We start from the raw sequence: 17,685 nt of genomic DNA on the forward strand, positions 1-17,685 counted from the left end.
TACTTCTTTCAAACACAGGGCACTGCAGAGAGTGGTATGGACAGCCCAGCGCATCTGTAGATGTCAACTTCCCACTATTCAAGACATTTACAGAGACAGGTGCGTAAAAAGGGTCCAAAGGATCATTGGGGTCTTGAGTCACCCCAACCACAAACTGTTCCAGTTGTTACCATCTGGGAAACGGTACCGCAGCACAAAAGCCAAGACCAGAAGTCTCCGGGACGGCTTCTTCCACCAGGCCATCAGACTGATTAATTCACACTGATTTGAGAGTATTTCTATGTTATATTGACTGTTCTGTTATACATACTATTTATTGCAAATGACCATAAATTGCACTTTGCACATTTAGACGGAGACGTTATGTAAAGCTTTTTACTCTTCACATATGAGAAGAATGTAAGAAATAAAGTCAATTCAATTTAATTCAATTCCTTTTTCACAGTACAGCCCAAAAAATCAGAACATGTAAAGCATGAAAGATGAAAATTCCAAACAAAAATGTCAGCTGTTCAAAAGTATTCATCCCCCCTTTGCTCAGTACTTAGTCGAACCAGCTCTCACAGCTATTATAGCCAGGAGTCTTTTTGGATAAGTCTCTGTTAGCATTGCACAACTTGAGGGAGGAAGATTTGCTCATTCCTCCAATGCAAAATTGCTCAAGCTGTGCCAAGTTAGTTAGGGAGTGGCAGTGGACAGTAATCTCGATGTCCTGTAAGAAATATTCAAGTGGATTATGGTCAGGTCTCTGACCAGGCCTCTCAAGGTCATCAACTTTCTTCATTGGAACCCATTCCTTGGTTGCTCTGTCACTGTGGTTTGGGCCATTGTCCTGCTGAAAGACAAACTTCCTCCCCAGCTTAAGATTTCTGCAGAGGCTAGCAGGTTTTTTCCAAAGCAACATACACAAAGTGTCAGAGCAACTCAGCAGACTTCCGCCAAGTTCTTCAGAGTTTTGTGTGCGTTCCAGCATCTGCAGATTTTCTTGTGTTTGATGGTTTTATCCAAGATCTCCCTGCATTTAGCAGCATTCACTTTTCCATCAATCCTAACCAGGTTTCCAGTCCCTGCTGCTGAAAAGCATCCCCACAGTATGACATTACCACCAAAATACCATACTTTGCAGTGGGGTTGGTGTTACCTGGCTGATACACAGTATTAGATTGACACCACATGTACTGCTTAGTGTTAAGACCAAGAAGTTCCACTTTAGTCTCATCCAATCACAAGACCTTCTTCCACATCTTTACAATATAATTTAAATGACGCTTTACAAACTCTTTACAACAACATGCTTTTGTTTTAGCAGTATGTATGGCAAAAATCTAACGCAGCACATCAACCAGGTAACACCATCGCCACTATAAAGTATGGTGGAGGTAGCTTCATGCTGTGGGGATGCTTTTCAGCAGCAGGGAATGGAAATTGTGTCAGGATTGATGGGAAGATGAATGCTGCTAAGTACAGAGAGATCCTGGATAAAAACCTGCTAGCCTCTGCCAGGAAGCTTAAACTGGGGAGGAAATTCATCTTTCAGCAGGACAATGACCCAAAGCACACTGCCAGAGTAATCAGGCTTCAGATGAAGCATTCAGGCCTGAACATTTAATTGCTATGGAGGATTTCTGAGTCTTGTAGGATAATGTCTTTCTTGACCAGCGGGGTTGAGAGCACGGGGCAGGTTGGGGGGAATAATCTGATTGGCAGGTGAGACTTGTGGCTGTAGTTCTGGGGCCTGTTCCATGATGGTTGTAGGAGTTGACTCTGGGACTACAGGAAGTGGTTCTGACAGCTCTGAACACCTTTCTTCTGAACATGTTGGCATCCTAAAGGGTGAATGCCAAGCTTCACTAGACAATGTAGATCATAACGTGTGAGCTTAGTGTCTGACATCACCATTTCATTACCTTTTTGGAAAGCCACCTCACACTGCCTTGTCCATTGCCATTTCTCCTGATTTATAGTCAAGGGTTCAAGGGGTGAAGCACAGCAGCCAGGTTTGGCAGGAACCCGTTATGGTAATTGGCAAACTCTAAGTAGGACTACAATTGTGACACGACTACTTGAACTTTTGCAGCGCACTTATGTAATTCTTGTTTGTCAGTAGTATGATCACAGTACATGATGCTTGGTTTAAAGAATCCACACTTGTTGCATCGTGCCCTGAATTCATAATCCTCTAATCTTTTTAACACTGTCTAGAGGTTTTGGAGATGTTCCTTATCATCCTTGCCAGTAACAATTATGTCAGCGAGGTACACTGCGTGCCTGGGCAGCTGGTCTGAAGCTTTCAGCATGGGCACATGCTGCCCCCAAAATAAGCCTATTATAGTGATAAAGCCCTTTGTGAATGTTTATGGTGAGAAACACTTTGGACTCTTCTTCCATCTCCATCTATAGGAAGGCCTCAGCTAACTCCACTTTACTGAAGTGCTTTCCTCCAAAAAGGTTTGCAAAGATATCCTCTATCTGAGGCAGAGGGTATTGATCTACTTCCAGTACTGGGAAGCACCACAGATTGTGATAGACCTGTCCTTCTTGACTACTGGGACACACGGGATCTACTCAAACATGGAAAGAGTTCCTTCTTGTCCATGCAATCTAGCTCACTGGCTACTTTGTCATGGATGGTATAAGGAACTGGACTAATCCTGCTGTGGCCTAATCCAGTACTCTACTTAATGCACTTCTGGTTTACTGCATTGTAGGGTTTGTAACATGCAAATGGTGGATGGATCACCAATCAAGTTGTAGTTGTCTCAGCCAGCTACAACTCTCAAGATCCTACAATGCTGGCCCTCCTGTTTTTACTACATAAAAGCCCCTTGTGGCTTATTGGTCATGATGAAGGGTCTCGGCCTGAAACAGTGACTGTTTACTCTTTTCCATAGATGCTGCCCGGCTTGCTGAGTTCCTCCAGCATTTTGTGGGGCTTGTTAGTTGTTGTATTTCACTGCTATGAATGTCATTCCCACAGGAGTCATCTTTTCTCCACTTTAAGTTCTTAGATGGATATTGGCAGGCTTCAGTTCCCCATCTTCAAAATACCATTGAAACTCATTTTGTGGAATGACTGAAACAGCCAAGCCAATATCCAATTCCATTTTAATTAATTTGCCATTCCCTACTGATGTGAGCTATATTGCTTGTCTGTTGTTAGTTTTCACAGTGTAAGTCTCAAGGCTATCCAGTCAAGCAATAGAATCAGATTTTTCATAAACAGTATGCAGATTAGTTCTCTTTTTGAAGCTGCAACTTCACTTTCTATTTTTTCTTTTCCCTGTGAAGTTCACTTATTTTTGTCTGCCCAAAACACTGTGTATACGTCCTACTTTGTGGCATTGTCTGCAAGTTTCACCTTTAAATTTGCATTGGTCTGGTGTATGTGAGCCTCTGTCACAATGGTGACACAATTTGTTCAACCAGGCCTGTCTCTGTTTGGACACTGCAACTTTGTTCATGCACACTTTCACTCAGAATCAGGTTTCCCTGCCACTCGATTGTGTCTCTGTCTGTTGCCTCCATTGACGCAGCGATTTCAACTGCTCTTTTAAATGTAATTTGTGCTTCATTTAAGAGCAATTTTTCAAGGTTCAAAGTACATTTATTATGAAAGTATATATAAATGATACAGCCTTGAGATACATCTGCTTATGGGCAGCCGAAAAGCCAGAAACCCAAAAGAACCCAATTTAAAAAAGACCAACACCCAATGCGCAGAGAAAGAGAAAAGAAACAGAAATCATACAAACAATAGACACAAGCAATCAAATTGCTTTCGAACCAAATTGAGTCCACAAGACCCATATCCTGGAGCAACCGGAGTAGGCCCAATGCCTTGGTGGGGCAAATCGTCTCAAAGTTCACAGACACGAATCATGTAGCAGCCGGAGAAGTCTTATAGCCTCAGCGCCTTGGAGAGAGGAGTGAACATTGTGGGAGATCAAGCAAAGTCAGCCCAGTCCTCACCTCTGGTCCCAACATCCTGGCTTTCCAGTCTAGTCACACTAGGACCTGGGCCCTGTACAACTCTGGGCATAACACAAAGCCGTTCTCAACCTTTCCACATTGTTTCGGTGCTTAGCTTGATTCAACGTCACACCCAGTTTAGGTGAACGGTCATCAAAATTCCTCCCCTCAACTCCTCACCAAATTGCTCAACTCATCATTGTTTTCAGTGATAGTCTACCACAATTTACCTCAGAAAAGGTAAAAAAAAATTTGTTCTATTTCTTCACTTTTGAACAATCAGTAAGCTGTTGCTCAACTTCAGTAGTGCCATCTTAAACCAGAAATTCTTTCTTATAAGAAATGCTTTCTCATAAGATTCCACAAACCAACTGATCTCTCAGTGCATCATTAGGCCCATCGATAAACTAATAATGCTCAGTCAACTTCAATTCAGCCATGTACACTGAAACAAACTCCCCTTTGTTTTGGTTTCACTATGAAACCTAAAGCATTCTGCAATCAACAATGGTTTTGGTTCTAAATGTTCTTGCATTACTTTCACAATATCAGCAAAGCTCACTTTGGCTGGTTTGGTTGGAACAGTTAAACTTCTAGCAAACTGTATGCCTTTAAATCCAATGCGGTCAGCAAAATTGGTACGCTTCTCATTGGTTATTTAATTTGCTTCAGATACTGTTCTATTTGCTCAGTATGCAATATCAAGTTATCCCTTGAGCAATCGAACACGTCTTTCCGATATAGCCAGACATTTCAGCATTTTTCATTTATGATTATAATCACCCTGTACTTACTGCTTATGAATCAATGAATTTTTCCATTTCCTGCCTTTTAAAACTCGAATGCCTCACTGCACTTCAACACTCATCATCTCAGATTCATTTAAAACTTCATCATCGCCACTGTAACTCCTAAACTTAAAGCTAATTAAAAGAAAATGTCAGGAGTCTAAGATGGGTGTATCACAAACACAAGAAAATCTTCAGATGCTGAAAATCCAAAGCAACGCTTACAAAATACTGCAGGAGCTCAGCAGGTCAGACAGCTTCTATGGAAAAGAGTAAACAGTCGATATTGCAGGCCAAGACCCTTCACCAGGACTGGAAAGAAAGGGGAGAAGTCAGAAAAAGAAAATCCTTAAACGGCGACTGTTTACTCTTTCCCATAGAAGCTGCCTGACCTGTTGGAATGGGTGTATGTTAGTTTATCTTTTACTTTAAGTGAGGTGCGTATGTACGACATGATGCTGGCCATTCACGTACTTTTACATATAACCTACAAAGCATTATTTAAACACAAAAGAATGCTTAGTTAGCAAAATGTTTACCGTATTACTCAACTATTACTGAAATATTAAATACACAACACTTCTACACACCACTATTTTAACATATGGTTATTTGATTACTGTCGTCTTCTTAGCAGCTTGAACTAGTCTGGCCATTCTCCTTTGACTCTCTCATTAACAAGGTGTTTTTGCCTACAGTACTGCTGTTCACTGGATTTTTTTTGTTTTTTGCACCATTCTCTGTAAACTCCGGAGACTGTTGTGCATGAAGGTCCCAGGAGATCAGTTTCAAACAACAATAAATGACACCAACAGTTATTCCATGATCAAAGTCTCTATTCCGATGTTGGGTCTGAGCAACAACTGAACTTCTTGACCATGTCTGCATGCTTTTATGTACTGAGTTGCTGCAGCATGATTGGTTGATTAGGTATTTTTATTAACGAGCGGTGTACCTGATAACGTAACCCCTCAGTGTACTTTCCAATATCATTATTTAAGTACTCAGGTTTTGGTAGTAAGGTTAAACTGTGATAATTGAGAGAGAAGAACTGTACAGATATTATGAATGGATGATCTACAGCAGAACTGACTAGTTCTCATAAAGACAAAGGAAAAGCAAATTTGTAGAACTTGAGATTGAGTCTAGAAGACTGCAATATGCCCAGATGGACAATGAGGTGTTGTTCTTCAAGATTACTTTAGGCCTTACTATGAAGTGGCAGGCAGATAAGTAAGAGTGAGAGTGAGATGGAGAATTCAGTAACAGACTGCAGGCTTTATAGTAGTGCAGGAATAGAACTCGGGTGCTCTGTAAATCTCTTGCTCCATCTATGCTTGATTTCCCCAATGTAGAGGAGACTTCATCATGAAATCAAGAGCTGCGACATGGTTCGTACGCCACTATTTTCTATAAGGTGAAACCTAACGGCATATTGGCAGTGTTTTTTCACTCGTGATGAGCACGTTGCATTTTCACATTCAAGTTTTGTTGTCACACAGCCATACATGAACACAGCCTAGCAAAACAGTGTTCCTCCAGGGCCAAGGTGCAAAACACATTACCAACAGCACACTGCACGTTGCACATAGCATCAATTGCCCATATGGTAACAGTTTTATGCAAACATTAAGAACCACCACAGCATCCAGTGACCCTGCTCTTGGAGGCCAACGTCAGAACATTCTTGAAAAGGGTCAATGCACACAAGTTGTTAGGCCCTGACGGTGTACCTGGCAGGGTAGAGAAAACCTGTATCAACCAGCTGGCTGGAGTGCTCAAGGACAACTTCAAACTTTCGCTGCTACTTTTCTACAGATGTACAATGCATTGCATTCTAACCAGCTACATCACTACTTGGTTTGGAAACTCTGACATGCAGGATCAGAAGAGGCTTCAGAGGGTTGTAGACTCAGGCAGTTTCATTACAGGCACAAATCTCCCCACTATCCAAGATATTTTCAAAAGATATTGCCTCAAGTAGGCAGTATCCACCACTAAATACCCTCATCCTATGGGATATCCCTTCTTCTTGTTACTAACACTGGGAGGAGATACAGGAGCCTGAAGACTGGCACTCAACATTTCAGAAGGACGACTTCTCCTCTGGCACCAGATTTCAGAATGGTCCAAGAACCAATGAACACCACCTCACTATTCCTCTTTTGCACTATTTAATTTTTGTAACTTAATAAATTTTATGTTTTGCATTGTACTGCTGCTGCTGCAAAACAACAAATTTCATGACATGTCAGTGATTATAAATCTGCTTCTAACTCTGAATGCAGTACACTAGATAGGAGGAAGTGCAAATAAACTGTTGCTTCATCTGGGAGAACTGTGTTGTTTCCTGGATGATAGAAGGGGAAGAGGTGAAGGGACAGATATTGCATTTTCTGAGGTTGCATGGGAATGCAGTTCATGGAGAGAAGTAGTTAATGGAGACAGAAGAATAAATCAGGTAATTACAAAGAGTGTGGTCCCTTGTGAGTGCTGAAAGGATAGGTGAAGAGAAAAAAATCAGAGTTCAAAGTAAAGTTATTATCAAAGTACAGATGTGTCACCATATACCATCCTGAGCTTCATTTTCTTGCGGGTATTCACAGTAGATATAAAGAAACACAATAGAATCAAGGAAGAACTACACACAAATAAAAAAAATGGGCAAACAACACAACAATGTGTATAAAAAGACAAACTGTGCAACTACCCTAAATAAATAAATACTATTGAGAACGTGAGTTGTAGAGTTTGCAAAGTTCATCCATAAGCATACCTGGTGGTGAAACCTTATTGAAAGTGGCAGAAATTGCAGCGGTTTTAGTAAGAACTGCCATGGTCCCGTCTGACAATTCCCCATTACCTCTTTAATTGGGCCTTAATCCCCTCGCCTGATTTCCAATCATTCCCAATTCAGCTAATTGCAGCACACCTGGTTCCCATTAGCGAACAAAGGATAAAACGTACAGCGCTGCTTTGCCAGTTCGTTGGTCGACTCTAGTGTGAGTAAACCGCGTTTCCTGATTCTTTAGGACTGGCAGTGCTAAGTTCAGCATCATTTCCTGGATGCTCTACATAACCCTCGTCTCCGTGTAAAGACTCTCCCGGATACCGGTTCCCCGTTCCCGATGATGCCAACGCCTCACGACTCTGCCTCCGCGCCTGTGTCCTGCACTTGGGTTTGTCCTCAGCCTCGTCCTTGCAACGAGACCCCTTTAAGACTATAAGACATAGGAGCATAATTAGGCCATTTGGCCCATCGAGTCTGCTCTGCCTCCATCAGGTCTTGTCTATCTCTCGTCTTCTCCCTGTAACCGTTGACACCCTTCCTAATAAAGAACCCGAAAACCTCTAAATTTCTCCATTAACATGCCACACAGCAATAGTTAATCCAATAGATAAGTTACATGAGAAGGATGTAACTACTTGACTGATCAGAAAGGCACAATATAACGATGCAGCTATCAGAGCCACTGTCTCACGCAAAAATCGAAGTTCAATCATGACGTCGGCAGCTGTTTGCTCCTTAATTGGCAGATGTAAATTGCCTTTAGCGAGTAAGGAATAGCAAAATCTGCAGGCTGTTGATAGGAATACGTGGAGAATAAAAATGGATTTTCAGAATTTTATTCCAGTAGTTGATGGTCGGCAGTCCAAAGGGCCTTTTTTTTTTAACTACGTGTCTCTATGCGAATCATTTCTTTGTGGCTACTTTCCCGAGAGAGTTTGATGAAATTTAGTAGGTCATGTACCACTGCTGTGAACTGCCCTAAGTAACGATTCTCACATTTCTGTGTAAAATCCAACCTTAAATCGAAACACTGTAATCAATACAGCTGAACAGGGAAACCTTTGGTTCATGTGGCCTAAATTTTGCATACAGTAACTAAATTAATTTAAATTAGCAGCTCTGATTGCTAGCTTTGGTATCCAATCTATAAGAACTGATCTTTTTATTCCCTTAAAACACCATCGGTTCAACTAGCGACTGGATCATATTATAAATAAAAGATTATATTATAAATATATAAACTCGTTAAGATATATGAATAATCTGGTATAATTGAGATTTCTATTTTTCAAATTTGAGTGGATTGATGGGTGAAAAGTTAGAGAAGTTTTGTTGTGGATGCAGCGCTGAAGATGGAGACGATTTGATTGACTTATTGTTTGACCAATCAGACTTGCGCTCGTCGTTTTGAACATGACAGTCGGCAGGTCCCGCTGCTTCCGGCTGGAGTAGACCGCGATTGCAGCCGTGTTTTCCCCGTTGCTTCACCGGCTCAACGCCTGTGGCAATCCGCACTCGGGTTTAATAATAAAAACCTCTTTTCACTCCCTCGCTTCTATAATTTTACCGCACCAAAAGGCAATAATGAACACCACTGACAATTCACTCTTATAGAAACCCGTGCAGCTGTCCTTCATCGGCTCGTTGGTCTAGGGGTATGATTCTCGCTTTGGGTGCGAGAGGTCCCGGGTTCAAATCCCGGACGAGCCCTCCTTTTCCCGAACAAACATTATTATTTTGTTTTCCTCCGCATCTTGCTTTATATTTAGCTATACTTTAAATGGTTTGTGACAATAACTGCACCACTACAAGATGGTAATGATCTACTTAATAATCCAGCAAATTGTGGAAGTATAATGAATATTCATAGAAGGAAGGGCATTTCGATTAACTGGAAAACACTTAAAATAATAGAAAAGGAGGGCTCGTCCGGGATTTGAACCCGGGACCTCTCGCACCCAAAGCGAGAATCATACCCCTAGACCAACGAGCCTCAGCTGGAAGTCGTTGCCTCCCTTTAGATGAAAATCATAGCACACAATTCAATATTATTTTTCCCCTAAATAAAGTCCTTGAAACATCAATTCCTTCTCGAGCTGAAACGTGGAATCACAAGAAAATCTACAGATGCTGGAAATCAAAACAACACAAACAAAATGCTGGAGGGAGGAAATCAGTAGGCCAGACAGTATCTATGGAAAAGAGCAGTCAACGTTTCAGACCGAAACTCTTTATTACAGTTCCTCCATCATTTTATCTGAAACGTATTCTTTCCCATCCATGCCTGTTCGTCTACCGGCAGTTGTGGTTTTGTCTATTAATAACTCTTTAGTTAACTATATCATTGTGATTAAAAATGGGCTCGTCCGGGATTTGAACCCGGGACCTCTCGCACCCAAAGCGAGAATCATACCCCTAGACCAACGAGCCTACACACAGTAACCTACCTCGGTTTCATTTCCTTACATTTTAATAGTCTTTTGAATTTAAAATATAATTATTTATGATTCAAAGTACTGTATTCTACATCTGCCTGCATCTTTAACAAGAGATCACTTTCACAGCTACTTATTTATTGCACAGTACTTACTGCTGGTGGATCTGATGCAGGGTTTCAATCAAAACATCTACTATCTCTTTGCCTCCATAGATACTGCTTGACCCACCAAACAGTTCATATATATTTTTTTCCTGTGGATAACAACTTCTACTGCCCCTTTGAAACACAGAAAATCTATAACATAACACAGACCTTTTTGGCCCACAATGCTGTGCCAAACATGTACATACTTTAGAAATTACCTCAGGTTACCCATAGCCCTCTATTTTTCACAGATCCATCTATCTATCCAGCAGCCTCTTAAAAGACCCTATTGTATCCGCCTCCACCACCATCGCCAGCACTAACCACTCTCCGTAAAAAACCTTATCCCTGACATCTCCTCTGAACCTACTTCCAGGCACCTTAAAACTATGCCTTCTCATGTTAGCCATTTCAGCCCTGGGAAAAAGCCTCTGACTATCCACATGATCAATGCCTCTCATTACCTTATACACCTCTATCAGGTCACCTCTCATCCTCCGTCGCTCCAAGGAGAAAAGGCTGAGTTCACTCAACCTGTTTTCATAAAGCATGCTCCCCAATCCAGGCAACATCCTTATAAATCTCCTCTGCACCCTTTCGATTGTTTCCACATCCTTCCTGTAGTGAGGTGACCAGAACTGAGCACAGTACTCAAAGTGGGGTCTGACCAGGATTCTATATAGTTGTAACATTACTTCTTGGCTCTTGAATCCCACTGTTGTTAAAAGCCAATGCACCATACACCTTCTTAACCAGTCAACCTGCGCAGCATCTTTGAGTGTCCTGTGGACACAGACCCCAATATCCCTCTGATCCTCCACACTGTCAGGAGTCTTACCATTAATACTATATTCTGCCATCATATTTCACCTACAAAAATGAACCACCTCACACTTATCTGGGTTGAACCCCATCTGCCACTTCCCAGCCCAGCCTTGCATCCTATTGATGTCCCGCCGCAACCTCTGACAGTCCTCCACACTATCCACAACACCTCCAACCTTTGTGTCATCATCAAACTTACTAACCCATCCCACCACTTCCTCATCCAGGTCATTTATAAAAATCATGAAGAGAAAAGGTCACAGAACAGATCCCTGAGGCACACCACTGGTCACCAACCTCCATGCAAAATATGACCCGTCTACAACCACTCTTTGCCTTCTGTGAGCAAGCCAATTCTGGATCCACAAAGGAAGGTCCCCTTGGATCCCATGCCTCCTTACTTTCTCAATAAGCCTTACATGGGGTACCTTATCAAATGCCTTGCTGAAATTCATATACATTACATCTACTGCTCTACCTTCATCAATGTGTTTAGTTACATCCTCAAAAAATTCAATCAAGCTAGTACGACACAACCTGCCTTTCACAAAGCCATGCTGACTATTCCTAATCATTTTATGCCTCTCCAAATGTTCATAAATTCTGCCTCTCAGGATCTTCTCCATCAGCTGAAGTAATACTCACTAGTCTATAATTTCTTGGGCTTTCTCTACTCCCTATCTTGAATAAGGGAACAACATCTGCAAACCTCCAATCCTCCGGAACCTCTCACATCTTCATTGATGATGTAAAGATCACTGCCGGAGGCTCAGCAATCTCCTCCCTTACCTCCCACAGTAGCCTGGGGTATATCTCATCAGGTCCTGGTGACTTATCCTACTTGATACCTCTGCTATCTCCTCCAATTCCATACACACTTTTCCACTGTCACACTTGATTGGCCCTATTCTCTCACGTCTTATCCTCTTTTTTTCAATCTTTTTATTGATTTTAAACAAAAGTGTGTATACAAACAGGAGGACAATATCTTTGGAATATTTGTCAATAGCAGTACATACAGAAGGTAAAATAAACAATATCAGAATCACACAGAGTGTTGATCTACAAAGTATAAATTTGATATAGAATGTATAATTCTCCTCATCAATTTATGAAGAAAGGAAGGACTTTTAGAAATTTTTATATAGAAGAAAGAGAAAAAACAACACTATTCTAAACAGAAAAAAAGGACTGGACAGTCCATCCTGAGAGAAAAACCAAGAGAAGAGAGACTCTCTGATCAAATCCAAGGTTCTGAAAAAATAGCTGGAAGAAAATCAGTACAAAAATCAGATCATATGAAAATATTGAATAAAAGGTCACTAGATTTCTTCAAATTTAAAGGTTGTATCCAATGTCCGACTTAAACAGGACATGATAGAGGAAAGCCAATAAAAGGCGATAGGAGGGTTAGGGCCCTTCCATTTAAGTAAAATGGCTTTCCTGCCAATAAGGTTGAAAAGGCTATCATCCGCTGAGTGGAAGCAGGAATATATCCTGCTTCCAATGGAATAATCCCAAAAAATAGCTGTAAATAAGCTTGGTTGTAAATCCAGATCCAGCACTTTAGATAAGGTTTTAAAAACATCTTTCCAAAAATTCTCCAACTTTATGCAAGACCAAAACATGTGAGTTAAAGTGGCCACCTGAGTATTACATTGATCACAAATAGGATTACTATTGGGAAAAATATGGGCTGATTTATCCTTTGACATATGTGCCCGATGCACAACCCTGAACTGTATCAAAGAATGACAGGCACAAATAGATGAAGTATGTACCAGATGAAAAATTGTACTCCATTGATTATCTGAAAATAACTGCTGAAATTCCAATTCCCAGGCAGCTTTGATTTTATCATTAGATATCATTCGTAAATTCAATAACCATTTATAAATTGTAGCTATTGATCCTTTTTGGAGTGGTTTAACCTGGAAGAGGGTATACGTCTTGCTCTTCACATACTTGTAGAATGCCTTGGGGTTTTCCTTAATCCTGCTTGTCAAGGCCCTCTCATGGCCCCTTCTGGCTCTCCTAATTTCATTCTTAAGCTCCTTCCTGCCAGCCTTATAATTTTCTAGATCTCTATCATTACCAAGTTTTTTTGTATCAGAATTCACAGATTTGTCTTCTGCTGTTCACAAGTATCTGTCATCTACTTTAGCCTATCATACCATGCAACCTCAAAACATCTAACAGTTCCTCATTTTGACTGAAATTATTGACTTGTGCCATTATCTCTATCTCTTTCCATAGATGCTGACTGACCTGCTGGGTATTTTCTGTAGTTTCTTGCTTTGTTTTAGGACTGAGATAGAGGGGAATGTCTTCACTCAGGAAGTTGAGAATCTCAGGAGGGTTATGAATGTTTAGTCAATGAATTCATTCAAACAACAACCAGAAGCTTTTGGGATATTAAAGGATAAATGGGTAGGCCTGGAAAAGTAAGCCTAGGTGGAAAAATAGCCACAATCTAGATGAATGGTAGCGAAGCCTCAAAGAGACGGATGGCATATTTGAGACGTATATCTTATGTCTTTGAACTGTGAGCTGATGTAGCGTATACTACTTTTACACCAGAGCCGGCCTGTCCTGATCTGACATTGTTGAATTCGATGGGATGTGAGCAGACAGAAGATGAGAAGTTGCTCCTCTAAGTTGTATTGGATGGCAGAGCACTCCAGTTTAGTGTGCTTGCCCCACAAAATGTTGAAGTGCCGGAATGACAACAGAAGCCAACAAAGAAGATGATGTGTTCCTGTTGAGTTGGGGAGCTGCTTATAGTGTATTGGCAAGTGTGGTTGTGGGAAATTTGCATAATCAACCCTTTGTAAGTTGTCAAAAAGCTCACCAAGCAGAAATGTTAACTTTAACTGTTTCTCTCTCTATATTCTTTTACCTGAGTATTTCTGGCATTTTTAGGTGTTATTCGCTTTACCTTCTAGGAATAATCTCCAGTCAAGGTGGTGGTGGTGGTTGTCTGATGATGACAGGAAACCTATGCAGGAGAGTTTGTGAAGTGGAAAAGCCATTGCAGAGCCACCCTAACGGCATTGGATGTCACAGTAGAACTTACCCATCCGGCTGTCCTTATCTCTCCGGGGTATGAGGGAGGTGGATAGCTCGCTCATCTTTGGCCCCCACCGGATGTTCAGCTTTCACCTGTGGCTCCAAGTAGCTGTTTACATTAGACAGCAGGCACACCCCGGTATTCCGCTTTGACGGGCGGGCTAAACCAGGTGAGGGTAGCTAACAGGCCTCGTATGCCGGTGAAACAAGGAGTGAGAAACTGGTAAAATATTACCAAGCTATGGCTTAGCTGTTTCAGTGTTTTTGAAATTTAACAGCTGGTGAGACCCTCCTCAACATAGCGATTGTTATCAATTGTGAGTCACACGCAGTCTCAAAGGTTCAATTGCTTGAATTTCTGATGCCATATTAAAAGAAGCAGAAGGCTTCTGGTAGCGAAGGCACCATTCCTGGAGTGGATATGATTGATTAATACCTCTGTTGATCAAATCTGTCATTTAAAATGCTGCGAGTGTTGAAAATAACTTTAAGCGCACAATTTCCATTAACCATTCTGCAGTGGCAGCATTACACTGCTTTTAGTGGGAAATATTACAGTCATAATTCTTTAAATTGCCTGTTTCACAACTAAATTAACTGTAATGTATAATCATTAGCTTGCTGTGAACCCAAGCCAACACCAACACCAGCTCTTAGCTAACGCAGACACACTGCATCTTTAATCAATGTATTATCAGGACTGGTGAAGGATCTTGACCCAAAAAGTCGACTGTACCCCTTTCCATAGAGGCTGCCTGGCCCGCTGAGTTCCTCCAGCATTTTGTATGTGTAGGTTGCCTATTTAATACATATTTCACACTGAGAATTGAGATCATTAGTTAATATTTATTTAAAGTTCATTACAGTTTGCTAATGATGAGTACACTACTGAGTATTTGACATTACCAATGATGATAACTGTTGTTGCTTCAAATATGATCCAATAACTTAGTAAGAAGACATCTGTGTTGGGATTTCAGTGACTGCTAGTTGCTTCCAGAATTCAGATCAGTGAAGTAGTATAGTCGTTGCAACAGTGTAAGTCTGACAGACAGGTGATCAGAGTCTTTGTGTTGCAGCACAGAACTTACATTACCGATTACCGCAAAGCTCCTGCTTAAAATAAAATAGCAAGCTTGGCAATATGATTCTTCAGTTCCTTTCATACAATGGTAGCAAAATATTATAGTACTTTGCAAAACTTATTTCCACAGTGCACACCCACAATTCTCCCACACTTGTTCCTCCTCGATATCGATTCAAATACTAGCAGCTCCTCTACAATACATCAACGCTTCAGGTTATCCCTGAGGAAGGTGGAGAAAGAACCAACTCAGCTAAACCTACCTGTTCCCAAACAATCCATTTCTCAGCTGTAAACTGAGCTGGACTGTGTGCAAAATGGCTTAAGATCAACTATGAAAGGATCAGATTCCTCCAATGCAAGGTTGGTCAGCCCATTTAATCAAATGCAGAAACAAAATGTAAAAACAATAGCAACTGTCTCAGAAGATAATTCAGGAAGGCAGCTGAAACCCACAGAAGAGATGTAGGAACGGTTTACTTTACCACCAGCCAAAGGTGGAACAAACTTCTTGAGTAACTTCTCTTCTCACTGCCAACAGCCAGCATGAGAATCAGGGATCATTGAGAACACATGCTGCCAAAGGCCCAAAAGCCAGAATAGCAAGAACTTCAGTACCGATGCTACCCTGGGACAGGTCAAAGGAACACTAGCTACTGTTGCTTAAGTTATATAAACCTTATATGACTCCCTTTCTATAAAATGTACTTTTTCTTCCACCATCTGCCCTTACTCCCCCTCCATGCTTTGATATTAGAAATTTATAGTATTTTGATAATAAATGAGTGAATAAATGAATTTACAAATCTCAAGCAATAAATGGAGAGGCGGAGGATGAGAGGTGACCTGATAGAGGTGTACAAGATGATGAGAGGCATTGATCATGTGGATAGTCAGAAGCTTTTTCCCAGGACTGAAATGGCTAACAGTTTTAAGGTGCTTGGAAGTAGGTACAGAGGAGATGTCAGGGGTATGTTAGTTTTTTTACGGAGAGACTGGTGAGTGCATGGAATGGGCTACTGGCAACATTGGTGGAGGCGGATATGATAGGGTCTTTTAAGAGACTCCTGGATAGGTACATGGAGCTTAGAAAAATAGAGGGCTATGGATAACCCTAGGTAATTTCTGAAGTAAGTACATGTTCGGCACAGCATTGTGGGCCGAAGGGCCTGTATCGTGCTGTAGGTTTTCTATGTTCTATATTTCTAAATGGTTGAGAGGAAATGCAGGAATATTTCCAATTAATATCAGAGACCACAGTGCATTAACTTCATGGGGAGGGTGTGAAAATAGAATAAACATAATTTAAAGAATAATGAATATATTTTGTGTCGTAGAGATCACCTCCATACATTATTTCCTTAAAATTTTATTGGAGTGGGGGTGAGTGAAGACAATCTTTCTCAAAAGTTATAAAGTGTCAGTTGTTAACATCACATTTGAAGGACCATCATAGTACAATCACCTATAAATACTACACTCTTATCTGAACACGCAGCAGAAACTTTACTCTTACATACAGTACAAATTCAAACTAGCAAAGCACAACATTCAGATTTCTATATAATAGATATCCACCTTTGACATACAAGACAAGCAAGCTGCAACAGAGACAGCCTGCTGCAATGGAATGTTACCAGTTCAAAACAGGGAAATCTAAATCATCTTGTTTTTGTCAGTTCAAGTCCAGACAACTCGGAAACGACAAAAGCTTCCCCAATAATTTTGAAGTAACAGTGTGTCGGCAAAGTTTCCTTTAACTGTCCAAAAGTTTTAAGATGCTCTCTCTTTCCTTCAGTGCTTTCCATGCCTGATCTTTCTCTTTTTTTGTCGGTGTCCGTTTCTTTTGGCGTGCTGCCATGATCTTCCGGAAGGCATCCATGACTTCATTGTCTGCTATCCTCACTCGTTGTCGTAACTCCTGCTTTTTTAACTCCTCTTTGGCAAGTCTGAATTTAAAGAAAAATACAGTTGGTTATTATCAAGAGAAAGCAGATCAAATGTTGAGAAGACACACACTCAACGTTTTAGAAACAGCTTCTTTCCCTTCACTATCAGAGTTCTGAACAGACAATGAAGCCATGAACACTGCCTCTCTATTTTTGCTCTCTTTTTGCACTGCTAATTTAAATTATATACAGTGGATTCTGGTTAATTGGGACACATCAGGACCAGTACATTTTGGCCCAAATAAGCGGCTGCCCCAATTAACTGAAGTTTCATGGAAATAGTTAAAAAGGTATAAAAAAAGATAAACTGTTGTTAAACTGAATAACAAATTATATATTTAAATGAAATACAGAAAAAAATATAACATCACCAATACAACTACATTATTATAAAACTGTGCATTAGTTCCTAATATTTATCAATGGAGGAATTAATTGAAAAGGGGAACTACTGTGTACATTTCAAAGACTGTAAATGAATAAAATTAGTGTAGACACCTAGTGTAGGTAATGAACTACCTTCATACAATGCATCTTCCAAGTCTTCATTTTCATTGTAACACTCACAATGAGTGTTGATATCTTCAAATTCATCATAGTTCCTAACTTGTTGAAGTAGGGAAACC

At 40.7% G+C, this 17,685-nt stretch overlaps 1 protein-coding gene and 3 non-coding genes across 12 annotated transcripts in view; 1 reads left to right on the top strand and 3 right to left on the bottom strand.

The window, feature by feature from the left end:
* Positions 1-9,186: 9,186 nt before the first annotated feature.
* trnap-ugg (transfer RNA proline (anticodon UGG)) lies at positions 9,187-9,258 on the top strand. The gene has a single exon. It is a non-coding gene; the product is annotated as a tRNA-Pro (tRNA).
* A 211-nt stretch (positions 9,259-9,469) lies between these two features.
* On the bottom strand, positions 9,470-9,541 carry trnap-ugg (transfer RNA proline (anticodon UGG)). The gene has a single exon. It is a non-coding gene; the product is annotated as a tRNA-Pro (tRNA).
* A 365-nt stretch (positions 9,542-9,906) lies between these two features.
* trnap-ugg (transfer RNA proline (anticodon UGG)) lies at positions 9,907-9,978 on the bottom strand. Its single transcript has one exon. It is a non-coding gene; the product is annotated as a tRNA-Pro (tRNA).
* Positions 9,979-14,858: 4,880 nt separating this feature from the next.
* Positions 14,859-17,685, bottom strand: part of tada3l (transcriptional adaptor 3 (NGG1 homolog, yeast)-like) — a 28,685-nt gene continuing 25,858 nt past the window's right edge. For all 9 annotated transcript variants that reach the window (XM_073072758.1, XM_073072760.1, XM_073072757.1 and 6 more), the window contains one exon: positions 14,859-17,059. In XM_073072758.1, coding sequence (XP_072928859.1) covers positions 16,867-17,059 — 193 coding nt within the window. In that variant the 3' untranslated portion in view covers positions 14,859-16,866. The remainder of the gene's footprint in view (positions 17,060-17,685) is intronic.

This window comes from Hemitrygon akajei, chromosome 19 (assembly GCF_048418815.1).
Source record: "Hemitrygon akajei chromosome 19, sHemAka1.3, whole genome shotgun sequence".
Lineage (NCBI taxonomy): Eukaryota > Metazoa > Chordata > Chondrichthyes > Myliobatiformes > Dasyatidae > Hemitrygon > Hemitrygon akajei.